This window comes from Geospiza fortis, unplaced genomic scaffold (assembly GCF_000277835.1).
Source record: "Geospiza fortis unplaced genomic scaffold, GeoFor_1.0 scaffold17, whole genome shotgun sequence".
Taxonomy (NCBI): Eukaryota; Metazoa; Chordata; class Aves; order Passeriformes; family Thraupidae; genus Geospiza; species Geospiza fortis.
The window spans coordinates 1075025-1102948 of record NW_005054438.1 but is presented as its reverse complement, the minus strand read 5'-3'; the positions used below and the strand labels follow the sequence as shown (position 1 = coordinate 1102948).

General features: G+C 48.5%; 1 protein-coding gene across 1 annotated transcript in view; it reads left to right on the top strand.

The window, feature by feature from the left end:
- The first annotated feature begins 4415 nt into the window (after positions 1 to 4415).
- The window catches only part of PDE9A (phosphodiesterase 9A), a 58779-nt gene continuing 35270 nt past the window's right edge, over positions 4416 to 27924 (top strand). Inside the window, exons 1-4 of the mRNA XM_005427232.2 lie at positions 4416 to 4853; positions 19999 to 20069; positions 22349 to 22426; positions 23316 to 23359. Of these exons, the coding sequence (XP_005427289.1) occupies positions 4785 to 4853; positions 19999 to 20069; positions 22349 to 22426; positions 23316 to 23359 (262 nt within the window). The 5' untranslated portion in view covers positions 4416 to 4784. The remainder of the gene's footprint in view (positions 4854 to 19998; positions 20070 to 22348; positions 22427 to 23315; positions 23360 to 27924) is intronic.

The following is a 27924-nucleotide window of genomic DNA, read 5'->3' as shown; positions in this document are numbered from 1 at the left end:
TTCCCCTACAGCTGTAAAGAGCAAGAAGGCAGCGTTGTCACCAGGGTGGCCAGGGCTGCTGGAGTGAGGAGCAGAGCTGGTTCCTGGGTGACTAATCCCACATCTCCCACCCACAGAGCTCTGCTGCTGCACCCCAGTGCCCCAGAGCAGCCACGTCAGATGTCACAGCTCCCCTCCAGCCCATGCTCCGGGGCTTTGCCATGGAAACCAGGCTGGAAGACAGCGAGGGTGGCTGCACTGCATGGGCTGGGCATGGGGCTGGGGTGAGCAACAGCACCCAGAAACGGGGCTGGAGCCAGGAGTGAGGTGCAGAGCTGTGCTGCTGGCTGGGGAGGGGCCAAACATCCCTTTCAGGGTGTTCAGGGCCTGTGTGGACAAATCTATAAAGGTTCTTGTGACAGTGTTCACAGGGGTCTTATGTTGAGGGAAGAGACGAGGATCTGACTCCATGTTTCAGAAGGCTTGATTTATTATTTTATGATATATATTACATTAAAACTATACTAAAAGAATAGAAGAAAAAGTTTCATCAGAAGGCTAGCTAAGCTAAGAATAGAACAGGAAAGAATGATAACGAAGGTTTGTGTCTCAGCTCTCTGTCTGAGCCAGCTGACTGTGATTGGCCATTAATTACAAACAACAACATGAGACCAGTCACAGATGCACCTGTTGCATTCCACAGCAGCAGATAATCAATGTTTACATTTTGTTCCTGAGGCCTCTCAGCTTCCCAGGAGGAAAAATCCTAAGGAAAGGATTTTTCATGAAAAGATGTCTGCGACGGGTTCTAATATTAATAACCAGTCATTCTCTAATTAACATTCAATATGATCACTTCCAGGACTGGGCCTGTGGAAATCTGGCAGAGTGTAAAAGAAAAGTGCAAAGAAATGAGGTAAAATTTCCATGTGCAGCACATCATGATCTTTCTGTGGGTTTATGGAGAGGAGGGAGAGCTGGGCTGGAAAGGTCAGTGGGGCTCCCACTGCCACAGCCACCATTTGGCTGTTAAATCAGAAAGTTTTTTCCAATCAGAAAGTTAATTCCTGCATCAATCAGAAAGTTAATTCCTGCAGAAAGCCTGCATGACTTCAGGTCTGTGGGGAAGGAAAAAAAAAACACCTAGAAGTAAAAATGGCAAAACACCAAAGAGGCTGAAAAGAGGGAGAGAAGACTGAGTGAAGTAGGGAGAAGAGGAGCTGTGGGAGGGAAAGGAAAACCTCTCCAGCTCCAGGGGCAATCTGGCATTTTGGCAGGATGGAGAGGTAAAGGAACAGGTCAGGGCCCTGTGGGGACATGGAGACAGACAGACAGACACAAGGGACCTGCAGCAGGAGGGATTAATGGGCAAAGAAAGCACTTGAAGATATGGAACTGGTAAGGAAAAAAAGTTGATTTCATGTTTTTAATTCTGTTCTCTATTCCCTGTTTTTAATTCTAGGCAAGCTTTTTTTTCAAAGTACAAAATCTTTCACTGGAAGTTTTACATTTTCTGGCTCTTTCCCCCCATTTCAGTCCCTCTGAAGACCCTTGATGTGCAGCGCCCAGGTCTGGATGTGCACACAGTTGGTTGCAAGGGACACTGAATTTCTTGACTGCAGCAAGAGAACCAGGTTTGAGAGAGGCTGAGGGCTGTGTCAGTGACCTCAGGGCTGGGGAAAGACACAGATGGGAGGGGACAGGAATGGTGCCACCCCAGGACTCCATGGAGAGTGACTTGAGCATCCCCTTTCACCCTTAAAGCTTCTCCCTCTCCCTCTGAGCAGGGTTTGCAGCAGGGGGAGATCTCAGCCCGTGCAAAGGCAGCCTGGCTGAGCTGTGCCTCGACAGGGCAACGTGGGATCTGAGCATCCTCTGGTTACTCCTTGGGAACCCTAAAAATCTGCCTCTGCACCATCCCCATGGAGCTGACACCAGGGCTGGGAGACAGAATTGCCTTTGTCACCCCTTGGGAGCGTCCCTGGGGTAGGTGACACCTGGCAGGGACACTGCCACATCCCTGGGACTGACCCTGAGCTCTCCAAAAGGAACATTCCAGCCTTGGAGTGTACAGAGTTGGCCTCAGTAAAAAACCCAGGGGAGGCAAAGCAGAGCTGTGAAACACCTGATGGGATCAGGGGCACAGGAGCCTGGCATTGCCCTGAGCTGGCAAAACATTCCTCTGAGGCAAATGATGGAAAATCACTGCCTGGCACTGTACTGCTTGGGCAAAAGATTCCTGGGCAAAACATTAAGGCAAATGATGGAAAATCACTGCCTAGCACTGTACTGCTTGGATTTGGATTTGAAGGATTTGATGAGACAGGATAATGCTTCCCAACAATTTTTGCCCCACATTGCCCAGGGTATACTGAAATAAGGAGACTCTGGAAGGTTAAAGCAGCTGAAGGCAGTGATCTGCTGGAGCTGCACACTCTCTTTTATTAATATTATCTTTTGTCTTCTTTCAGGCTTGGTCTTAAACTGGGCCTTTGATTGCATCAGGCTTTTGTCATAATTTCTGAGTGCTCAGCTTTTGAAGATTCACTTCTCCATGAAGTTCTTGAAAAGAGCAATAGTCAGCAGTTGTACAGCAAAGCAGTTTTTCCAACAAGTATTAATGTAATTAGGGAGAGGGGGATGTGTGTGGAGCTTAAGAAACAGAATTTTAAATACCCAGGGAGAGTGGATAGGACAAGGACAGTGCAGAGGCAGACTGGGGTCATCACCTGGATTTCAGAGCTTGTCTTTTTGCTGGTCACATTAAAAAAATATAAAAAAAATTAAAAATAATAAAAAAGTAGATTCTCACCAGTGTGAGACTCTGATCATTAGATATCTCAGTGATGTGTGATCAGATCCTGAAATGCCCCAGTGATGTCTGACCACTCCTGGAGTGGGTGATGACAGTGGGAGAGCTCAGAATCCTCCTCCACAATCCCAAATGTCCCATGTGCATCCCCCAGAGAGAGTGTTCTTGTTGTCTCTTTCCAAGTGGCTGCGTTTTTGTCATCGTGGCCATCTTCCCCAGGAACCTGCTGGGTCAATCAGGTCACTGAGGCCTGAGCCACAGCGAAACAGGATTGAAGCAGTGCTTAGCAGAGCAGGGTGTGGAGTGGTGGGTCACAGAGGTCCTGACTGGTGTGCAGAGGCAGTGAGGTTGGTGTGGAAGGGCTGTTGAAGAGGGAGAAGCTGTAGCCATGGGGATCACCTGTGGGGCAATCTGAGGGATCAGCCTCTGGGAGAGTTTCCAGGATAGCCTGTGGGATGGATAGACTGCAATACAGCCCAGAGGACAGTCAGTGGGTAGTGGGCTATGGGACAGGCTGTGGCACAGCTGAGGGGACAGGAGCCCCCAGGACACCCCTGCAGTGCCCAGGGCTCCCTCCTGAGAGACTCCCACTGCCTGCTCCAGGCTGCCAGAGGAAGGATGTGAAGCAAATCTTGCACTTCCCAAAAAACCCCTCCCTGCTGCTGCCTCTGAGAGCTTTAGAAGCACCACTGGCTTCAGCCTGGAGGGTCAGCCTGGCTCTGACTGCCAGGCAGCTCTGGGACCCAGGCAGCCCTCCAGCCCCACAAATCCCCTTCGTGGAGCAGCAGAGCCCTGTCTGCCTTCCTGGGAGCAGCAAACCACAGCCCAGGACAAGCCAGAGCCAAGGAGAAGCCAGAGCCAAGGCCTTTGGCCTCTGCTGGGGTCAGTTTTGTCTCTCTCTGGCTGCACAGAGGCCTCAGGGTGGGCAGGGTGAGCATCCCCGACCACGCTGCCCCAGCCCATACAGCACAAAAAAGGCCAGAAAATGCTTTTGCAGCCTCTCCATCAAAATCCCCAGAAAACCCGGAGCTCAGGCTGGCAGGACGGGCTGTGTGCTGCCTGTGCAGCCTCTCTGCTGCCTCCCAGCTCCGTGCCTGCCCTGGATGCCGGGCAGCGCAGCCCGGGCACGGCAGAGGGCACCGGGAGCACCGCCGGGGCTGCGCTCCCTCCTGCCCTCCTCGGGGGTGATGCCTCTGCCCGGAGACTCCACATCCCCCTAAATAACAAATCCCTTCGCCCCGGGGGTGGCGCGGATGGCGGTGGGCGAGAGGATGGGGTTTGTGGTTTCTTCGTGCTGCTGGAGCTTACAGGGGGGAAAAGCTTCTTCTGTGCTTGTGGTGGTAACGGGAGGGATGTGGAGATGGAGCTGCTGAGTTTCGAGTGAGACAGTCCAAGCCCTGGCTGGCAGTGGGTATCTGAAAGGACACTTCCAGCACAGGGCACTTCCAGACGGGAGCATGTCACTGTGCAAACCGCTCAGGAGAGGCACTTGCTAATAATTACGGTCCTATTTCAGCGTAAAATCAAATTATATCTCTCAGCACCCCGATGAAGGGGGGTTTTTCCTCCTCCGCAGCCCCCCCGGGGGATAAATGCCGCTTGATCTCGTGCATAACAGGAGCCCGTGAGTCCCAGGGTCAGAGCCCGAATGCGGATGCCCAGCGAGTCTCAGCCTCAAAGCCACGAGGGGTTGTTGCTATGGGGATGCAGAGGGGGCTCGCAGGCAGCATCTGGAGCCTGTGCCTTTCCCCGTCCGAGGCAGCTGGATTCGGAGGGAAGCAAAACTAAAAGGAGGTGGCAGAGAGAGACAGAGGCACAGCAAAATGCATGCATGTTAGAGGAGGGACCTTCCCAGAATGAGAGTACAGTGGGATACAGAAGAGCGGGGACACCGAACTGTCAGGCAGCGGTGGCTCGGCCGGCTAGGACAGACCTGATTTTCTGCTCTGATTGACACTGGGAACAAGTCCGGTGAGAGCCCAGCCGCAGCAAGATGGGATCTGCCTCCTCCACTTACCGGCCTAAATGTATTTATTTGGACATTGACGGAAGAATTCAAAAGGTACTTTTGCTGTTTTTCCGGCTGCGCGGCCGATCCCGGACGGGCTCCGCATCCCTTTTCCAGGGGAAGGGGGGGGATCCTGCGTGCCTTCTGCTTTGTACACGGATGTTTATTTAAAGGGGAAGGGGAGGCTGGCACAGGGGAGGGCTGGGCGCTGCCAACACCGAATCGCTGCCAGCTCTCCCTGCCGGCGTGGGGATGCTCGGTTTCGCAGCCGCCTCGGTTTCCCCTCCCGGAGCAGCATCGCGCCGTGTTTACAAAGTTTATCCTGGGGCGAGGTTTCCCCCCCAAGCAGTGGGAGCAGGAATTGAGCTTGCCGAGCTCCTGCGGGCTGGTTCTGCCCGCGGGCACCTCGCTCGGCCCAGGCTCTGTGTGCGATGCCGGGGCTGCGGGACCCCTCTGCCGCCCCTGCCCAAGTCAATGCTCGGTAATGCCGATAATTCAAACTTTCCCCGCCGCTCGCCTGCCTTGTTTGGTTAAGCACGGTTCACAGCGCCGGGAGAAATGTGTCCTGGCTCTCTCTAAATGTGTCCTGGCTAAAAGGGAGAGCTCGCACGCTGTCGGGCTAGCAGCCCGCTGCTTTTAAACAGAAACAATGCCGACGCCTTTCTGCAAGCCTTTTTTTTTTTTCTCCCCTTCTCTTTGTCAGCGGTTCTTTGGCCGCAAACCAAGTGCCTTTTCTTTAACAGAGAGCTCCAGAGCGAGGAAACTCTGATTTGCAAAACTCACATCACTCTCGCCTTCCTGATCTAAATTTTTGAATTGGTTCACCCAATGTCGCCTTTTGTTTGTAATTTTGTAAAGAAACAGCAACGATGCCGTGCCCCTTCCCTCCGCTGTGCCGTGTGAGTGAATGGAGAGCTGGTGCTCACAGTCCCATCCCACCGCACACCTCCGCACTGCCCTGGAAACCCACAGCCACGGCTCAAAGTCACATCCTCAGAACAACCTTGGAGAATCCAGATCTGTGCCGGGTTCCCCAGAGAAAGCTGCTCCCCTTGATCCATCTTAGACGTAGCTTAGTGGTGATGCTGGTCCCTGTGCTGCCGTGAGATTGTCCCTGCCGGCTCTGCTGAGCTGAGGGCTCTGATTCTCTTTTTCCAGCGTTTAATAAATTGGTTGTTTAACAAATTGTGGATCCCCCCGAAGCACGGATTGAATGGAGCCTCCTGGTACCTGTACGGTTCAGTACAAAAATTGTACTGAAATAATTTTTGTACTGAAATTTTTGTACTGAAATTTCGAAAGGGTGGTGAGTGTTTCCATAGATGTGGGTAATGCACAGTGTTTGTCATCTGTGCTGGTTTAAAAAAAAAAATAATAACAATACAGCATTTCTCCAACCAGCCTCCGGACTTTTAACACGAAAGGCACGGGAGAGGCACAGTCACATGAGCAAGCAAATGCAAACTCAGGCAGCATTAAAGGGGGTTTAATCTCGGTAAATGTTAACGGTTTCTTTTGTCAGATGTAAAATCCCGCCCTGTAATGTTTGGGAGGATTCCTGAAGGAAAAATGCCGTGTGAATGGGGTTCACCCAGCGGTAAGCAGGGCATAGCTCAGATTCTCCTGCCTTCTCAGTAACATCATTAGAAAGAAGCAGAAGGGAGAGGGGGGCAAGAAAAGCAGCAGCCCTTAATCTTCCAAGGAATGCAGCAGTGGAGGCTTCTGAAGGGAACTCATTAAATCAATGCTAAGCTTCTTGTCGACCAATAACGAGGAACGAGCTTCATTATAACAGCACTTGTTGAGTTTGAAAGGGCTCAGCTCCAGCCCCAACTGGCCCTGCTGGGCACCGTGCAGCAGAACTGAGCATCCTACCCCAGCCCTGCTTGTGGCTGCAGCTGCCCAGGGCCAATTTTTGTGTTTCCACGGCCTCATCCTGAATTTCCACCGGTGCTGTGTGCTGTTGGCTTTGGGAGGAGGAGTTGTTTCACCTCGGTGCTGGGGTAAAGGAAGGGACAAACCCGACTGCCACCCCTGGGACCCTGCACCCCGCAGGTGAGAGCTGCAAAGCGCTCTGCAGCAGGAGAGTGGAGCTAAACTAAGTAGGTTTGTGTGCTGGCAGGTCCAGAGGGGCACAGCAGCGAGGGCAGAGGGACCTGGTGGTTATGAAAGAAGAGCTGGCTGCCTTTGAAATCCTTCCCAGGAGTTATTAAAATAAAGGAGGCACCATCAGCCCGCTGGAAAGCAGGACCGCGCCGGCGCCAGCACGTCCCAGAGGAAGGACTGAAGTCTATATCTGTCTGTCACAATGTCCTTCTGGACAAAATGTCCAGCCCAAAATGTCCAGCCCACAGCTGGATAACTGTGTGGAAATGGTGGATGAGCAGCTGGCTCACAGGTCAGGCATGAAGGGTTGGAGTGAAGGGGGTGGCATCAGTCCGGTCACTGGTGGGGTTCTGGAGGGCTCCTGTGCCTTTCAGCACCCTCACCAACAACCTGGACACAGGGCTCTAATGAATACTGAATAAGTGTGCTGATCACACTGAATTGGGAGGAGCTGTTGGCTCCCTCAAGGCCAGGGAGGCCCTGCAGAGAGACCTTGACAAATCTGAGGGCTGGGCCATCACCAGCTGGATGAAGTTTAACAAGGGAAAATGAAGGATTCTGCACCTGGGATGGGGTAACCCTGGCTGTGTGCATCGACTGGAGAGTGAGATGCTGAAGACCAGCACCCAGGAAAGGGATCTGGGAGTCCTGGTTGAGAGAAACTTGAATGTGAATCAGCAGTGCCCTGGCAGCCAGGAGGGACATCCAAGTCCTGGAGCCACCAGGCCCAGCATAGCCAGGCAAGGGAAGGGATTGTCCTGCTCTGCTCTGGGCTAGGGCAGCCTCACCTCGAGTGATGGGGGCACTCTTGGGCACCACAATATGAAAAAGTCATTGAACTATTAGAGAGTGTCCCAAGGAGGGCCATGAGGATGGTGAAGGCCTTGAGGGGAAGCTGCATGAGGAGCAGCTGAGGTCACTTTGTCTATTCAGACTGCAGAAGAGGGGACTGAGCTAAACTGACCTCCAGAGGCACAGCCAGGCACAGAATTGCCTTCACCAAAGCTGACCCCAGTGTTGGGCTCTCCTCCAGAGTTGGCTGAACACCTCTCCAAGCTGGGGCAGCTTTAGGAGGGACCTGAGGTGGCCCAGCCCAGCAGATTTCACCTGTGAGACCCTAAGCTGGCAGAGCTATGGTCATACAGGGCTGTGGGATGACAGCCACGCTCCAGATCCAGGGCTCTGCGCAAACTAGCTTCAAAGAGGTCACTTGCTCTTGGAGCTGGGTGAAAAATGAAATTCCAGTGTAACCTTCTTCCTATCCAGCACCCATGTCAAGGGATGCACACTTGGGCGAAACAAGGGATGCTTGGTTTATTTATTTGTAAAGGATCTCTCAAGTCTCTAGCTGCTCAGAGTGACCCCAAGATGTGTTAGAAAGTCTCTTTTCCCAGCCTGGTGGTCGAAGAAGGAGTCAGAGCTCTTCAGTTCTCGGTCTCAAGGTTGTTTATTGTATCTTATCTATAAAATTCTTTCTCCTGTCCAGCCGAGGTCCACTCAGCAAGACAGTCCAGGCACTCTGCCTGCCCCCAGGGTGGTGTTATGTCTTTATACTAAAAGCTACGTGTACAATATTTACAATTACTTCCCAATACCTATCACCTATGTTAGACAGTGAGCTTCTACTCTAAAACAAACTAAAAGTGCCAACATCACAGCAGAAGATGGAGGCCAAGAAGAAGAACAAGGATAAAGGCTGGACACACCCAGATTCCTCTATCTTGCCCCCTGAACCCCCACTCTAAAAACCCCAAAAATCTACTTTTCACCCCGTGATAAATTTACTATCATTCTATTTAACTGTTGTGGCTTGCAGGTCTTCATATAAGGTTGCTAATTTTCTCCATGGGTCACAATCAAAACCACAGGGGTGTTGGGCTCTGTGCCAGGGTCTCTGAGCCCCCTGGGGCAGGGGTCTTGGCTGCTCAGGACAGCCAGAGGGATGTCCTGAATTCTGACAAGGATCTTCTCAGCCAGCAGTCCATCACCCACTTGCTTGGACACACAGCTCCCTCTGCACTTCTCAGGAGCCGCTGGGGCTGAGCACACAGGGGCTGAATCCCCTCTGTGAGCCAGCCCAGCCTTGCTGTGCTGCCAGGCCCAGGAGAGCACAGCAGGGCAAGGGGAAGAAGCCCTGGCTGTGTTCCATGTAGGATAAAGTGATCTCAACAAACCCCCATGGGCTGGGATTTCTCCTCGTTCCTGGAGGGCCACTAGATGGGGTCAAGCACCCAAACCCCCAATATCAGTGGAGAAGTGCCAAATTTAAGCCAGATATTTAAGCCAGATCTGGAGTCTTATTTTCCTTCATACTGTTATTAACCCTTTGGCTGCGTTTTGAAGAAAAATTCCTATTGAGTCTGTTTTGAATTAAAAAATCCACCAGGAAAAAAAAAAGTTCCCCAGCTCATGCCCAATCTTTTTTTCCATGGAGAAACTACTAGGAACATTTTCTTTTGACCTTTGAGATTTAAATGGTAGCAGAGCAGAACCGGCCAGTGGCCTTATTCCCAGCAGGATGGCTTCATGGCTCTCCTTTTTAAATGTCACAGGCTAGTGGCTTTGCTTGCAGAGTTTTAAGGAGTTCATCTGAGAAAAATGCTTCTTTCAAGAGGATTTCTGTTTCCAGTGTCTTAATCAACATCATATTTGTAGCAAGTATGGAAAATCAGAGAGCTACAGAGCCTGAAGTAACTGGAAAAAAAGAAGATGACTGTTGTCTTTGTCAAGGATTCTATGAAATCACTCAGTAGTATTTTCCTCAGAAAGCAAGTAAAGAATTTTGGAGTAGCTTTGCTGGTTTATTGAGTCATTCTGGATGTTAAGCAGAAAATTTGCCTCTTTTTTTTTTTTTTTTTTTTTCCCCTCCCTCAAAGAAATGCATTGAGTTCAAGCTTTCTGGGTGTCTATTGACCTGACTTGTGTTGCAGGACACTGAGCCATCCACAGCCATTGTTCCCCTTGGCCTGAGGTCCCCAAAGACCAGGACAAGGCTCAGACTGAGCTTTGGGGCCGTGGTTGTTGCATGGAAGCATCAGCGCGCAGGAATCGCTTCTGTCACGTGAGATTTTCCTTTCAATTACAGCAGCAGCATCTGTGGTATGAATGCCCAGATTCTAGCAAAGCCAACAGATTTTTCCAAGGCTCACCAGGCTATTTTTAACCTGCAAAACTGGATTCAGATGAAGAACAAAACACGGCAGAAAAAACAATGGCGTGATGATCTCTTCGAGGCGATGAAGAATTTTTGCATCCCCACCACTCTTTCAACACAGCAAGGCGAGCCCATGGAGTCCATGCTGTGTCTGTTTGCACTGAGGATTTAGGGGAGCACCCTTCCAGCTGCCAAACACCAAAGGGGTGCGCAGGATGGGTGTTGGTGGCAGTCAGGACATGAGCACCTCTGGGGGCTGCTCTGTGCCACATCCTGCCCGTGCACGGTGAGCCATAGGAATGTTTTTGTGGGGTCAAGGCCACTTTCTTAATGCTGGCAGAGCTCTGTGGGTGTGGGAGGGAAAAGGTGGAACAGCCTGAGGCTGGCCAGGTCTTGGCTAGCCTTGGCTTTCTCACTGCAGCTGGCCCTGGTGAACTCCAACTTTACTTGTTGTAAAGCAGCACAAAATGAGCAGCAGGTTCCTTGAACTCTGTCACGCTGCAGCACATAAACATTTTAAGGAGTAAAAATGGCTTCAACCCATGCTTTTAAAACCATAAAGATAGAAAGATAATGTCACACGTGGGCCTCTCTCTTCTCTACTCCCCCTTCTCCTTCCTCCCCAATGGGGGCTCCTCAGATCATTTAGGGGACCAAACCATGTTCCCAGCACAGCTCTGTAATTCCAGCACAGCTCCAAAACTCTTCCACACCTATCACCCAGCAAGGCTTGTTTACTGCTGTGAAGTCACACTCAGGATATTGTATTTATTGCAGTTTATGTTCACACTAGTCCAGACAAAGTGTAAGTTTAACACTCTCAGTCTAACACTTTTCTCATAGGTAACTCTGGTGTTACCTATGGGTTCAGAGCAGCCAAATATATCTTATTCTCCTCATAAGCAACTCTTCTGGCTCCTCACAAACACGACAAAATCTCTTTTTTTCTAGAACTGATGCCTTAAGTTTTAACATCCATATTTTCCAGATTCTGTACTGAATTAGTACTGAACTCTGAACTTCATAGAAAGTGTCAGCAAGTTCTCCTCACAGTTCAGTCAGACAAAACAATCCTTTTCCAGCCCCAGAACCAAGGACACCATTGCAGCTTCAGCCCCAAAAAGTGAAAACAACAGGGAACTGAGGAGAGCAGTCTGGGAGGATGGGACTGCATAACCTGAAGCTGTAATTGGACATTTAACCCCAATACAGAAATGAACCAAAACTTATAAAAGTGTGAAAACTCGTGTACATCTTAGGTGTAGCCCTGGCCAGGTTCTTGTACTGCCCAAGGTGTATCTTTTGAAGGCATTTTAATAAATCCCTACTTTATTCCTTTCACTCTGTCCAGCCTCTGTTCCAGGCAGCCTCTCAAGGCATCAGAACCTTCCTCATGAACCTGCTTATATAGATTCCAGTCAGCCTTTTGCTGGTCTCTCCTCAAACCTGCTTTTCCTCACTCCATTAATTAACATTTTCCTTCTAACAGTCCTCTATCACCAAGCCCGTGCCAATGTCAGACTTTAATTGTGTGAGCAGCTTGGAAACAAGCACTTTCACTCACAGCTACTGAGAACATTTGGTGCTAAAGCATCCCTATTATCCAGTTTACAAAACATTTCAAGCCTCATGCCTTCGTGTGCTGCAGGGTTAATTGCACTTAGTACTCCATTAGCAGCAAATGTGTGCCCTTCTTGTGTTAAGAAAAGCCAGAATATAGACATTTGTGCTGTTTGTTAAAGGTTGAAATAAATAATTTTAAGAAATGTTTTTATTTCTGCTGCAGAAGATAGGAGACTTTCAGCCTGGCCCCTCACAATCAGCCTTGCTGGTTCCTGCTTGTGTTCTGCCATTAATAATTAGTACTGACAGATGCAATATTCGCAATATGCCCCTCAGTACAGTCAGTAGGTTGCACAAGTCTCTCCTGAATGTAATCCCCCTTTTTCTATGAGCCCTCGTGACTCTAAAAATCACTGAGATCCTTCTTTGCTCCCAGTGGAAGAGCCAACCTCTGCCATGCTGCCCCTCTCAGTGAGAACCTGCAGGGCTGTCCTGGGCTCACACACCTGTGGGTGCATCATGGACATCTTTCTTTCCTAAAAAGAGGAAAATCCCTTTTCCCACAGCTCTCTTTTGAGGGATGTTACAGGGGTGGGAATTGTGACTTAGCACATGGTCCTGGTACTTCAGCTCTGTCTGGCAGCTCTTGTTTCTCAATTTAGGGCAATATATAGGGAAAGGAATGGGATTGACCCCAGTTAACCACAAGGGAGGGATGGCTGCTCCAGGAGAGCCCTGCAGGCTCCCCTGCAGTCACTGGGGGGTGGGTGGCATCTCCAGGGATGGTTCATCCCATCCCAGAGGGGGTTTTGGAGACATGTGGGCTGATTTGGAGACTGTCCTCCTTTTCTGCTGGCAGCAGAGGGCACCTGGCAGAGAGGCACTCGAGAGATGCTGAGCCTGGGGAGGGTTAAAATTACACCAGACAAACCCCACAGGGACATTTCGTGTTGAAATGAACATTCTAAGCCGTGTCCCTGCCCAAAACTGTGTGAATCAGCAGCATTACAGAGCCGTGGCCTTCGGGATAAAATATCTGCCACACTTCTCATCCCCTGCCGGAGTCAGTGTTTGAAGAGCTCGGGGGAGATTTCATTTTTGCTCAGACCCTCAGCCGAGGGCTCTCGTGTTCTCTCCCCCACACATGGCCATGCACACATGCTCTGGTTTTCTGCTCTTCTCTCAGAGCAGCTCCCACTGCATCAAACAGATGGCCAATCTGGCAGCCTATTTTTAATGCTCCTAACATTCGAAGCTCAGATAAATGAGTGGTTTTCTGAATATCAGCTGTTAATTAGTGCCAGAAATAAAAAAAGGAGACTGAGAGTTTGGGTATAGTTGGGCTGATGCTGTGTTTGTATCTGAGTTTAAAGAATGAGAAAGCTGGAATGTTTTTAAATATGGGATTTTAAGTGAAGCTTCTTTTGGATATTGGGGACTACAAGAGGACATTTATGGGTATTTTTTGAGGAAGATCTATTTGCTTACATGTTGAGAAATATGAATTCCTTCCAGTGATTCCTACAGAGGGATACCTGGATTGTTCTGGATTGTTTTTCATTTTATTATGGATGACAAACACTTCTGGAAAGACAGGGAAAATCACAATGAAAAATTTCACATGAATCTTCTGCCTTAAAAGTTCAGAAATCCTCCTTGAAAGCTGCTCTTGCAGAAACAGCAGCAATTTTCACATTCCATGCAAGATACATAACTGAATTTTACTAGAATCCTTTCTGACACAGTATCCCCCATTCTCATTAGTGAAAGACTGCAATTTAGATGGTTTAAAGCCTGCAATTTCAACCCTGACTCTGAACATTGCTCACTGAGCTGAATGAAAGACATGACCAAGTGCTAAAGCATTGAAGACAGCAGGTTGAAACCAGAAGAAATCAAGTAGAACTGGAAACTGAGGGTACACTGGCTTCAAAAATATTTTTACATTATCTATTTAGGAATTTTACTAGGGTAAAATAAAAATCAAACAGAAATTTAATTCTTGGAAGAATACCCAATTAAAGACAGCAGATCAGAACATGATAATGTTCTGGACAGAGTTTACTGTTTACAGAGAGGATTAGCTGTTCTGAGGATCAAATATAGAACAGAAATTGGATTTGTAAGCTGTGTTTTTACCTATCCTATCTGAAAGCAAAATATAATGTGATTATTTGTAAACTGGTAGGCTGCAGAGCCTGTGCACAACGGTCCTTTAGTAAAATCTCCATCAGAGTCCTTAATCTGAGCTCCTCTCCAAGTGGGGAAGCCAGCCCAGAGCACCAGGGCTCTTAATCCCTGCTCTTCTCAAGAGGGGTTGTTTAATCCTTGTCCTAGACCAGAGGTGGATACTGTGCATTAAGAGAAAATGGCTCCTTATTTCAGAAGAAAATGTTTTTTAAAAAAGCAGAACTGTTTCCAGGAAAGAAACCAGTCCCACAGAATTGATGGCCAGGCCAGGAACCAGGCCTCCCATCAAACTGTGCTGTCCTACTTTGCAGTCCCTGCATGCCTCATCAAAATGTTATTTCCACTCCAAAAAGCCTCAGTCATTATTCATTCTGCTTTTCCCCCAGTTGCGTCACGTGCTTTCCAAGGCACACCGAATATTGCCCTCTTAAATGGAATGGCTGCTCCTTGATCTTGATGGAAACTCCTTGGCACAATCAAGTTAAACATTCAGGCTTTTCCTGCCTTTTTTTATTTTTCTACACGTGGTAGAATCATAGAATTGGATTGGAAGGGACCCTTAAGGGTCTAGTTTAACCCCCTGCAATGAGCAGGGACATTTTCAAATTGATCAGGCTCCTCAGAGACCCATCCAACCTGGCCTTGAATGTTCCCAGGAATGGGATATCCACCATTTCAGAGTTCTATCAGAGTTCTATCAAAGAGTTATCTCTTTGATAACAACAGCAAGGACAGAAATATGAAATCATGTTAACTCTCAGGGGAAAAAAAAACCAAAACAAAACAAACCTGTTTGCAGATGCTGCATGACTTTCCAGGAATTCAGCCTTTTCCTCCTGGCACAAGCCCAAGGGAAATGCAGTTAACAGGGTTTACATGTGGCTGATTCTCTTCTTGGCAATTAGCCATCAATCTGCAAGCTGAAGCAGAGGCCTCTGCTTCCTTTCCCCACGTGGTTTGTCACTGCTCAGACCTGATTTCAGTTCTGCATTTGCTTTCAGCAGCTGAGTGTCTTGTGTGTTGACTTGCAGGAGACTTTCATGCTACCAGGCAATATCAGAGTGCCTATGTCCTCTTTTTCTCCATCCCTGGAGGTCCAACCCTGGATTTTCTGGGCTGACTTGCATGATTATGCACTCTTAAAATGTGTACTATGAGGAAACCTGGAATTTCATTACAGGGAACCCTACACATGCATGATCTTAGCCCACTCCCAGAGCTGGAGGAGCTGCTGTGCTCTCCCAACTCCGGCCTCTGTTAACCAAGATCTCAATCTTCTCCTGAGCAAGGGTATCTTCCAGCACCAGGAATTAATGCAGGGGATGAGGTCCTGTGAGACATCTCAGCAGTGGCTTGTCACCCACAGGGACCTGAGCAAGATGTGGGTCAGAGACAGCTGAGACAGGTCTGAAGGGAGATGAAATTTGGGGCTCAGACCCCCAGTGCCAGAAATGCATGATCATGGAGACTCAGGCTGAGCAGCAAAGGTCTGGGGACACCTGCCCAAGCAGGGACATCTCTGCAGGGTGTTCACAGGGGTCCCAGGATGAGGGAAGAGATGAGAATCTTGACTCCATGTTTCAGAAGGCTGATTTATTATTTTATGATATATTTTATATTAAAAGAAAATGATATATTAAAGCTATACTAAAAGAATAGAAGAAAGGATTTCATCAGAAGGCTTGAAAGGAATGATAATAAAATCTTGTGACTGACCAGAGAGTCTGAGACAGCTGGACTGTGATTGGCCATTAATTAAAAACAACCACATGAGACCAATCAAAGATGCATCCATTGCATTCCACACCAGCAGATAATTATTGTTTACATTTCATTTCTGAGGCCTCTCAGCTTCTCAGGAGAAAAAATCCTAGCAAAAGGATTTTTCATAAAATATGTCCGTGACACATCTGCACAGGGCTGGGTGAGACGTTCTGTCTGTCCCCCAGTGCCAGGGCTGCCTGTCCTCAGAGCTGCAGGTCACAGGACAGCCCACGTGCCACACACGGGTGCCACCAAAGTGTGGCCACCAGCCAAGTGTCCCCACATTGCCTTCCTGCTGCTGATGTGCCCCCAGGGATAACGGACTGCAGGCACACAGGATTCCTGTTCTGTGCTGGAGCCATCAATAGCACCCAGGGCTGTCCTCCCATCCTCCAAACCACATTATTCCAGTGGTGTTCCATCAGCACAACTGGCATCTGCTGGGAGCACAGACCTGGGGACAGTAACAGGAGCAATTGCACATTCCTACAGAACATCTGAGGCTGGCTGCTGGGCTTCAGAGCACAAGGGAGATGCTCAGAACAGCTCAGCAGGCTGCAAAAGAAGGAAGTTTTAATAGCACGTGCTTTTTGATTAAAAAAAACCAACCAGCTGAGGACAAGCATCCTGAGATGAGTACGAAACTGCAGTGGGTGATTCACAAATCCAGTTTTAGCAAACCTAAGTAAAAACGCCAAGTATGGAAAACTGAAAAGCATGTATGGAGATGGCTCATGATCTAGTATCACAACCTTTGTTTCGCTTCCCACTCTTTCACTATTGCATGGAGTAAGAGGAAACATTAAAATTCATCCTCAGTGTGTTGAAAGCTCCTACTGCTTTCTATGAGTCAGGCCAACTTTCTTACTTTTAATGATCCCTAATAATTTTTTTATCTTTTCCTCTCTTGTCTGTCCTGGTCAATAATAATTGATTTCCAGAATAAGAAACCTCAATACCTGAAATAGCACTCCTGGCACATCACAAGCCTTTGGCCTCTGTTCAGCCACAATTAACATCATCTGCCCAGTTACTGCCTGTACCAGTTGTACTCCAATATTCTGCCAGTCAATTTCAGCAGCTATCACTCTGTCAGGATGCTGGCTTCTGCTAGGAGCAGGATTTCAGCCCTCTCTGAACTCCATTGGCTATATTTTATTGCTTTGATTGCTTCTGTGCTTTAATAACCAAGGGTCAGTCTTGACTTTTGAGACAACACCCATTTCCCCAGCAGCAGTTACTCCCTGCCTCAGCAATCAGGTGCCTGAAGGTGTTGTGTGTGCAGGGAATCTCCCAAAGAAGGCAGGAATGATGAATCTGACTCCATGTTCTCAGAAGGCTATTATATTATTATTATATTATATTATATTATATTATATTATATTATATTATAGGCCAAAGAGTCAAAACAATTCACACCAGAATCCAATGAAACAATCACCTGTGGGTAAACAATCTCCAAACACATTCCACATGAGCAAAACAGAGGAGAAGCAAACGAGATAAGAATTGTTTTCCTTTTCTCTGAGCCTTCTCAGTTTCCCAGGAGAAAAATCCTGGGTGAAGGGATTTTTTCAGAGAATATGAATGCCACATGATGGTTTTGTGAAGATATTGCCTGGAGTAATTTCACCTGGGGCAGAGCACAGGGAAGGTGGGTGTGAGTGTGGGTCACACCCACCTCCAGAAGTGACCACCATCATCCTCCTCTGTGTCACAGAAGCCCTGATGCTTTGCTCAGCAGTGAGAAGGCTCCTCACCACCAGTGAAAACTGAGGGCTGGAGCTTTGCTGAAGTGTCTGTGCACCCCCAGGGCAAGCCAGGCCTTGCTGTGCTGTCCCGACTGTCCTGGTACTTCAGGCTGGTGTGCCCTGAGTTCTGAGCAGGCATTAGCAGCAGAGCACACCCTGAGGTCTCCCAAAACTTCCCCATTCCCAGTGGCAGAGCTCTGGTTGGCACCGTGTGACACCTTCAGGTGAGGGATTTCCCCTGCAGCCTGAAGGGCACCTTGGAGGAGCAGGGGAACAGTGTCACACCAGTGCTGTGACAATTTAAGAATTAAAACACTTCAAAGTCAAGGCTGACAGAGTGAAGCTGCAGGCTTAATTACCTCCTGGCACCTACAACTTTCAGAGGAGGCTTTAATTAGATGATGATTGTTGTTTTTCCAGTGTGGTCCTCACTGAACATACAGGGCCTGCTCAATCTAGGAGGCTGGCTGCAGCCCCCCTGTCTCTTTCCAGCTGTCATCCCAGGTGACAAATTCCTTATTCCCTGGGTCACCAGCCTCCAGGCTGCTCTGTAGACATGCACACCCCTCATGCCTGTGGTGGGTGGCAACAGAAGCTGTGCCTGAGGATATGGGGTGGTTGTGGGAGGTGGAAAATCACATTTCCAACACTCACAAGGAGAGGAGAACTTTGACCTTGATGTCCCTGTTCATCTGCAAAATGCAAATTTCTTGTTCCTCCTGAGTTTTCCATTAGGTCAATCTCCACAAGTGCCTTGGAGCTGCTGCACCCTGAGCCCAGAGGCTCTGGGGCTCTCTCCTGTGGGATGTGAGAGGAGAGGGCTGCAGTGCTGGGCAGGGAAGCTGCCCCTCTCCACACCCCTGGAGCCCCCTGTGAGCCCCTGCAGCCATCCCATCAACACCAGCAGCCTCTGGATAAACCATCCCCACTGGATAAACCATTCCCACTGGATAAACCACCCCCACTGGATAAACCATCTCCATTGGATAAACCATTCTCACTGGACAAACCATGCCCACTGGATAAACAATCCCCACTCAATAAACCATCCCCACTGGACAAATGACTCCCACTAGATAAACCATTCCCACCGGATAAACCATTCCCACTGGACAAACCACCCCCACTAGATAAACCATTCCCACTGAACAAACCACCCCCACTAGATAAACCACCCCCACTGGATAAACCATTTCCATTGGATAAACCATTCTCACTGGATAAACCATTGCCACCGGATAAACCATCCCCACTGGATAAACCACCCCCAGTGGATAAACCACTCCCATTTCTTGTTGCTGTTCCTGGCTTTAAGGAGAGTCTGGCTGCAATGAGGCGTTTAATTTCTGCCTCCAGCAGTCACTCAGAGAAACTCAGAGTTGCACTGAGGAAAGGGGCACAACACTGGCAGAAGCATTCAAGCCCCATCCTCCATTCTCATGTCTGCAATTTCTTTTTATTCCGCCCACACTTGATTTTTTCACTGGCAGCAGAGATCCTTTTCAATGGCTGTTTTCCCCAATAAGTCCACTAGGAACAAGATTTTGATTTAGAGCACTGGAAGATTCAATAGTGCAGCATTCACCCAATAGAGGAGATGTGGATTTGGATTGGAAGAAACCTCAGGGACCTCAGTCACAAGGACAGACATCCTACAAACACACATTTATTGAAATGGGACACTCCTCATGCAGAGTGCTGCTGTTGAATTCCTGAGTGTTTTTCTTTCAGAGGCAGTGTGCTGTCTCTTAATCCAACAAGACATCAAATTAGGAGTCCTGGGTTCTGTTTCTGGCCTGCCACTCACCCATGATAAGATACAGGGCAAGTAATTTAACAAGCTTTAGATTGCAGAGTTTAAATATTGCACTGGGGCGTAGTGAGACTGATGGGAAGTGCTGTAATGGTATCATTAAAGTGTTTTCTGACTGCAGAAAAAGCTGTGAGGACCATGACCTGCAAGTCCTGATGGACACAGGAGTCTTGGGGGAAATTGTGGCTGGGATTGTGTCACTGAAGGCACAGGAATAGCAGGGATGGAAAAATGGGATCAGGGATGTGCTGCTCAGTCTTCTCTGCACTGGGGCTGCCTGGTGTGTGTGGAAGGCTGGGGGGTGAAGAGGTGTTTGGGGAGATGGGAAGGTAACAGTGGCAAATTTTGTAATTCCAGGTCTGGCTTCTGACCTAACAACAGGAACATCTGGCAGTCAGTAGGAATTTCGGCACAAGCTCTGCTCACTTTCAACCTATTATAAGCTGGTGTGGTCCAAAAAGCAGTGCCCTTTTATACCATCCCAGGATCTGCTCAAATCTGGGCAGTTTTCTTCCTAAATCCAGGCTCTTACACTCTTTAATTTGCAGTTGTTTTCATCCCACAGCAGCACTGCATTTTGAGGAGCCCCCTGCTCTCAGCTCACACAGGTTATTGCTCCACTTCTGAACAGCACTTAGGTCTCCAGAGCTTGCTTGCTTTATTGACAAAGACACAGGTATTACACAGGAGCAGAGAAATATTCCAGCTCACAAATCAAACCAGATAATTGAAATCACAGACTGTGCCTTAAAATTAGCCCAGTGCATGCCTGAACAGAATTCATATCTCTGTGGGAACTAACCATCCTTTCTCTTTTTCTTCATTTTTTTTTCCCTCTGCTGCTGTTTCCTCTGGAAGGTGATCTTCAGTAAATACTGCAATTCCAAAGATATTATGGACCTTTGCTGCATTGCAACAGGGCTGCCGAGGTGGGTCTGTCATTTGTGACATTCATTTCACTTTTGTTTCTTTCCTTTGGGAGCAATTTAAAGACAGGCCCCGAGTGATTTATTTAGCTGCTATTCAGGCTTGTCTCTTGTTGCAGTCTGCTGGAAGAAGAAACTGGGGCAATCAAGAGCTGGAAAATGTGGAGGCAGGGAATTGAGCCACCTCAGTGTTGGCTGCACATGAGGAACAGAGCAGAATGGAGTAGAACAGAGGAGAAATAATCTAAAATAAAAGCAAGTGAAGAAGCCCAGCTCTGAGTACACACAGGTTGGGCACACCTACCACTTATATCTCAGTGCTACATTTTTGTCCATACTGAGTGAAATGCAGGCACTTGTTTACAACTTGTTTTTTAGGGGAAAAAAACGGGTTAATAAGAAGTATTGCCACCAGGTCATAAGCTTTCTCTTTAGGTGTTTTAAAATCTAATCCCAGGTATGGGATAGTCAAACACAAAGCACCCCAGCTGAACCATTTTATAGAGCATAAATATCTCCAAATCCATTGCCCAGGCCATGTATTTCCTAATTTATGTTGTCTCACAAAGTCCCTGTATCCCTCCTGCTGTGATTTTCTATTTGGCGAAAATCCAAATGGGATTTGTTCCCTTCAACCTCAAGAGCAGTGTGCAGCTGAAACCTCAGTCCTGAGAGGGGTCTGGGGTCATGGGAGGGTGTGTGGGAAAGTCTCGGATGTGGTGGATGGTGTAACATCCATCCATCCATCCATCCATCCATCCATCCATCCATCCATCCATCCATCCATCCATCCATCCATCCATCCATCCATCCATCCATCCATCCATCCATCCATCCATCCATCCATCCATCCATCCATCCATCCATCCATCCATCCATCCATCCATCCATCCATCCATCACCCATCCAGGGCAGCACTGACTCTGACCCTCATTCATGGAGAAAGTTTCCCAGACTTCAAGATAGACTGGAATCCACAAAAGTGTGAAATAGATTATAGAGAGCAGTGTAGGTGTATCACTGGGTGAGAAATTGAGGTTTTGGGGATTTTTAGTATGTTGTGGATAGAAGCAAGATGGAGGGCACAGGGTGTTGTCCTGGGTTTCTTCTTCATGCTTCTTCTTCCTTCTTCGAGTCTGAACATGAATTACTGTCTCAAGTGCCTTCAATCCAGACCCAGAGAAACCAACAACTAGTACCCCCACAATCATCCATCCATCCATCCATCCATCCATCCATCCATCCATCCATCCATCCATCCATCCATCCATCCATCCCCTCCAGGCAGTGGAGCAGGGGAGGGAAGCTCCTCAATCATCTCTAGACCCCTTAATCACCTCAGGAAGGGGGAATCTGCTGTCTCAATAAGGACCTGGAGCAGCACAGGCTGGATGCAACAAGGCAAAGTCCTTATCTCTGGACACACAACTTTACAGTACAGGAAAAGTGCAGGAGAAAAATAAGCCAGTCTTCTAATCATGGTTTTATTGCATGACTCCAGCTCTGAGGATTGAAAGATAAAATTGAATTTGCATAAGCTGCTAGACAGAATTAATGCCCTTTACTGTTTGTTCTATTTCCTCCTATTTGACATTAGAGAGGTTAATAACTCTCATTTTCCTGTGATGTCAAAGACTTCCACTCCATCACCCAGGAAACTTTGTTCAGCAGTTTTAATCATTCACAGTCAGGGTGTTCACTGCATATTTGGCATTTTATTTTCATCAGAAGATTTTCAAAGGAAAATTGCATTTCAACCAGGATCCTGGAGCAAAAGTAAACCTCCAAGGTTTACATCTGAGCCTATGAGATCACCCTTAGCACAGTAATTAAAAAAGAGAAAGACCCCATATTCAGCAAGATATTTGTTTTGTTTGTTTTGGTAAATGAGTAACTAAATAACTTCAAGACATTCATAGCACCAAAAGTCATTTGTATGGCATGAGTCAATACAGAGCTGCTGAGTAAATCTATCACAAAATACAGCTTTTTAACAGAAATTATTATTCAGCGAGTCAAAAGAATAAATGAATTAGCAGGGAGCAAGGTCTGCTCTGAGATCAAAAATTATCACACTTCACATTTTACATGAGTGAAGCATCCAGCCTACCCTGCCCTGGGCTTTGACTCTTTCTGCTCTAAGGTAACAGAGGTGCCAGGCCAGGAGCAAAGAGAAAAGATGGATCTGGGGGAGGGAAGATGGCTCTGCATCCCATGCAGCAGCACAGAATTCCAGCTGGCATTTCCAGGTCACATAACCCTCTTTGGAACTTGCTTTTCAGGAACACCACCATCTCCCTTCTGACAGCAGACAACTGCATGGTGTCCATTGACCCCACGATGCCTGCAAACACAGAGAGGTGAGTGGGCCCTGCTGCCACCTGCTCCTCCAGGACAGGCTCAACCCCAAGGCAAGGCAGGGGCTGCCTGCAGAAGGTTTTTGTGTGCAGTGGGAGGTGGGCAGAGGGAGGGAGATGGCAGAAGAAGTGTGTGCTGGTTTGGAAGATTTTTACTTGTAGCACGAGTGCTGATCTGGAAGATTTTTACTTGTTAAAGCAGGAGTAATTAGAGAAAAAAATACTGTTTTTAGATGTTTAGTGTAGAACATGTGTTCCCATCCCTCTCTGTTTGCTGTCACAGTTCTGTTGTCCCCCCACTCCTGATTGCTCTGCTAGGGCAGAACCAGCAGATTACTGGAAAAGCAAACTCAAAGCCTGTGATGAGTAATGAGTTCAGGTGTCTTCATTGATGGCTTTGGCCCATATTCCATGATGCCTTTCCAGTGCCTTTATTGACAGTGTGTGGTGCAGCCCCAGCAGCTGGGAGGGAGCTCCTGCACAGGACAGTGCCCAAACACAGGGCAAAAAGAGGTTGTGGCTGCCCCATCCCTGGGAGTGTCCAAGGCCAGGCTGGACAGGGCTCTGAGCAGCCTGGGATGCTGGAAGGTGTCCCTGGCCATGGCAAGGGGCTGGGACTGGATGATTTTTAAAGTCCCTTCCAACCCAAGCCATTCTATGGTTCTATGATTCTGTTTCTACATCAGAGAATCCAATCATTCTGTTTCTAAATTCTCTGTAAATCAGAGGGTTGTGTGTTCAGAAAAAGTGCCCATTGCTTACTCAAACTCACAGGTTTTCAGAGAGCTTGGGATATCTTCAGATACTTCTTTGTGCTTCTCAGGGAGCACAGATGTGCAATACAAACTGCATTTTGAGTGTTGCTAACATCAACCCTCTGTGGCTCTTCCAGGTCTCCATACAAAGTGATACCAGTTATGACTGAGCAGCTCTCAGGTAAAATGACCCTTTTGAGCTGAATCTACTAAAGCTGAATTAAGAAAAGCTGAATTTGCAAACATTTGCATGTGGAAATTATGTGGCCATGAGGCAAAAACCCTGAAGATGTCAGTGTCATGGCTGTAGCTGCAGCAGAATAAGAAGTGTTTGATCACAGTGTTCTGCAGGAAAGCTTGAAAAATGTGCCTGAATTTCAATGAATTTGAGGATCAGGTGAGTGGCTGAGTCCAGGGAGCTTTCCCTGTGCCTTGCTCTGGTCTGACTCAGCACTCCTGATGCCCTGGGGAAAGCCTTGCATGGAGCAGTGGGGATTTTTCAGGCAAGAAAAATGAAAGCCTGTCCTGCAGTGTTTTGTTAAACCTGCCCATTCCTCTGCTGGAAAGCTGAGCACAACATTTGAGCCTCGTGTTATTACCAAATGGCTGAGGAGAGAACATAATTTCTGCTGTGGGCATGGTAGCTGTAAGTGTGATAAATATTTAAATTCACCTGACAAGATTAAAGAGAGCCTGGGTGAAAGAAAACATCTGGAGCACATTCCCCAGCCCCAGGCAGGGCTGGAGTGCCTCTCCTCCCACTTCTCTTTGCTGTCAGTACCATGCTCTCAGACACTGGAGCAGAACTTTGGCTTGGGGCAATCCCCGTGAGCGTCTGGCTCGTGGTTCCTCTCATCTGTGCAGCTGCAGAGTCTCCTGCCACACACATCAGGACACTCTGGAGCCACAGGGAGAGGCTGGCAGGGCTGCAGCAGGAGAGGGGACATCAGCTGGGGACACTCCTTGGAGCAGCCAAGTGGGAAGATAGGAGAGACAAAGGGCAGGAGGTTGTGATTGTCCTGGAAACACAGAACAGCAGTGAGACAGAAAATCTGGGGCTGGAAAAAGTGGTGTGCAGGAGCAGGTGAGTTTGTTGGGACAGGAGAGATGATGTTTTGGTGGTCCTACCTCATCTTCTGGCTTAGGGACCTGAATTATGGATGGAAACAGAGTGTCTGACAGCCCTGTGTGTCCCAGACATCTATTTGTGAGAAATCTTTTCTTTAGGATTTTTCCTTCTGAGAAGCTGTGGCCTCAGAAACAGAGGTAAACAATGGTTATCTGCTGCTGTGGAATGCAACAGGTGTGTCTGTGATTGGCCCAGCTTGGATGTTTATAATTAATGGCCAATCCAGGACTGAGCTCTCTCAGACAGAGAGCAGCTTTTGTTATAATTCTTTCTTTTCTATTCTTAGCTTAGCTAGCTTCTGGAAATCTTTCCTTCCTTTTCTTTTTAGTATAGTTATAGCATATGTATATATCATAAAATAATAAATCAAGCCTTCTGATCATGTAGTCAACGTTCTCATCTCTTCCCCAACTCAAGAACCCTTGTGACCACCATCACACCCTGTGCCTTCTAGAAGGGGAGGCACAGGGAACAGAGGCTGTTCCCTGAGGCATCTGCCTTGGCAGAAACATCTGGAAAGGAGGATGTGGGGAGGACACAGAGGCAACAGCAGGGAGATTGTGCAGGGAGCAAAGGTGAACAGAGAGCACAGAGGGTAGGGAACAGGGAAGAACCACAGTGAGATTTGTGAGAAGCCATAAACAAATCCCATGTCAGTGATTGCCAGGAGGAGGGAGGCACAGCCAGGGGACACGTGTGACTGCAAAGGGGAAGGAGCTGTCTGCCAAAGAGTTTCCTTGTTGTGACAAACCCTGCAGCAGCAGCAGCATCACTCTCCTGGTCTGGGAGCACACAGTTTGCATTATCACAGGAGAAAAGGTGGGGTGGAGCACGTGGCTCTGTGTCCCAGCTGCGGTGAGTAACCAACTGCCCCATGGCAGAGAAATGGGGCCAGCATGGCTCCAGCAGGGAATGCCACTGAGTTACACCAGCTGGGAAGCTGATTGAGGGGATTTCTAGAAAATACACTCCTTTTTGGATGTATTTTTGTTATTCCCCTAACATGAAGCTAGCAGTATATTTTTATAGGACCGTGGATGACTTTTCACACTCTCCCAAGGCCCTCATTTTTCATCCCCAGCTGACAGCACATGGCTCTGCTTTGTGCAGAGCACAGCTCACTGTGTCAGCAAGATCTCTCTTCACTCCCTGCATTTCATAAAACAAGGATTTCCAAAGATCTGAGCTGAAAAGGGCAAGAAAAATTCTGGCCATAGATTGTCAAAACATAAGACAGAGTCTGCTGTGGAAAGAGGAAGAAAGTTGAGCTGAGTGTGATGGAGCTAATGTTCCTTGGTATCTTTTTCCCTTTCACATGGCTTGTCATTAATCTTAAGCATTCCTGACATTTTGCTGACAGTAGGAAGAATAAACAGAGTGGGAAATTGTTCCTTTTCATTAAAAGAAAAAAAAACAACCAACCCAGCCCAACCAACCCAGCTCTGTTCTGTTCTTCACTTCTCACACAACTCTGCTTGCATCATTCTGCTTCCCAAAGCAGCTCATCCAAATAGGTGCCAAAAAGGGGGTCACCCCAATTTTCCCAGTGCTGGGAGGTAATGCACCTCTCCCAGCAGTGTCCCAGGCAGCTGCAGGAGAATGACACAGGGAACAGAGGGTATAAAAGGTGGGACTGGGAAATTCAATCCTTAGGGAGGGAAAAACATAAGCAGTGGCTGCTCTCCAGCAGAGGAGATATCCGCTGGAGTCCTGCTAAGAAACAGTTCTTCATTTCCTGGCCATAGTCATGGGAGAGGGTTGGAAATTAAAACATTTTTATTCCAGAGAGTGTGGGATGCAGCAGCCATGGACGTGTCAGGGGTCAGGTGTCTGCAAGTGGTGGGATTAGGGTGAGGGTCAGGGTCAGGATCAGGGTCAGGATCAGGATCAGAGTCAGGATCAGGGTTAGGGTTAGGGTTGAGGTTAGGATCAGGGTTAGGGTTAGAGGAAGCCTGAGCTGGCTGGCTCTGAGCCTGTGAAGCTGCTGGATCACACCCTGTCCCTCCTCCTATGGCCTTGGAGCAGAAGATTCATGGCTATCCAAGCAGAGCATCAAAACCCCTGTGGCAAACCCTTTTCTCTGTGGTATTTTAATTTCCAAGCCCGTTAAATGAGCATCCTCTGCCTCCCCCCAGCAGAAGGGCTCTGGTCTGTGTCCTCCTGGTGGAACTGGCTCACAACTCACAAACTGATGGCTGTGTTGTTGCTCTAATTAGTAGGGTTCAGGCACTTCTAGATTTGACAGGGGTGACAATTAAATGAACAAACCCTATTAGCAGCACCCTCTTGAGGGATAACATTGAAATCTGTTTAATCTCTGATAGTGCAGAGAAAGGAGCTGTTATGGAGTCAAAAGTGGTCCTGACAGGACAGGAAAACAATCTCAGGGACTTTCCTATTGCTCCAAAGTTAGGGCAGCAAAGCCCAGCAGCGGCTGCACTGGGATGATTTTCCCCCTGGATGATTCAATACCTGAGACCTTGTGTGGTTTGGTATTGGTAAAACGACAGAAACTTGTCACTGTGTCTAAATCTTCTCGTTCTGGCATCTCTCTCTTCTCCTTTTGGAGTCTTGTTCATGCTCTCAGCTCGGGCAAGAGTGAGGAGGCAGAGACTGGGAGAGAAAAATCCTCCTCCCACTGCTTCTCCCTGCATTGGGATGTGGCCAAGTCCTTTGGGATCGCTCACCTGATGGGGAATTTGCATGCAACAGCCCGAATTAACCTGAGCTGTGAATTACATGGATCTGGGGCTCCATCTGACAGATTCATGGATGTGGGCTTGGGCTTGAAATTCACCCTTTCCTGAGGCTTTTGTCCACCTGGCTGCTCATGGGTGTTTTTTAATTACCCTGCCTGATCCAAGCAAACCACAGAAAGTGAAATGCAGACAGAATCCTGAGCCAGAGGATTTGTGAGAAACAGGGCAGGAATTCACCAGCCTGATGCTGGCAAGGAAAGGGAGATGCCCGTGCCCTCCCAGCCTTGCTTGGCCAAAGCAGAACAACCAGGGGGAATCCAAGTCATCCCTCCAGCCCCAGGGACTCCCTGCCCACAGCCTGCTGAGGCTGGCAGGGTGGCAGGGGCTGGCAGGGTGGCAAAGGGGGCCGCGAGAGTGGGAGGATGGAGGCGGCTCCCTGGCCGTGATCCCAGAGGGTGGGAGGGTGCAGGAAGAGGCTGTGTGAGCAGGCAGAGGGTGCCTGCCAGTGGGTAATAACCCATCTGTGCCAGGGCAGCTCACCTGAGCTGCTCAGCGTGCCCCTGGCACAGGGCTGGCAGGGAATTTCCCCCTGCCAGCCTCCCACCCGGCCGTGGTGGGGGGCACAGGAAAAAACGCTGCTGCCAAATCCCCCCACACCTGCTTCCCTCCCAGAACCTGCTGGGGACGAGGCAGAACAGCTCCTCTCTCCACGGTGTCCTGGCCAAGCTCCCTGCTGAGCTTGGCAGAGGCCATAGGGCAAAGAGCAGGAGTGGCACAGAGCCCTGGGCAGCCTGGGGAAGCCTGAGCTGGGCTGGCCCTGCCCAGCATTAACCATTGCAGCATCCTCTGGGGGGTTCTGCTTGTCTTTTGTCAGCTGCAAAACACCCAGCGTGTTGTGCAAAAACCTGACCTGCTGAA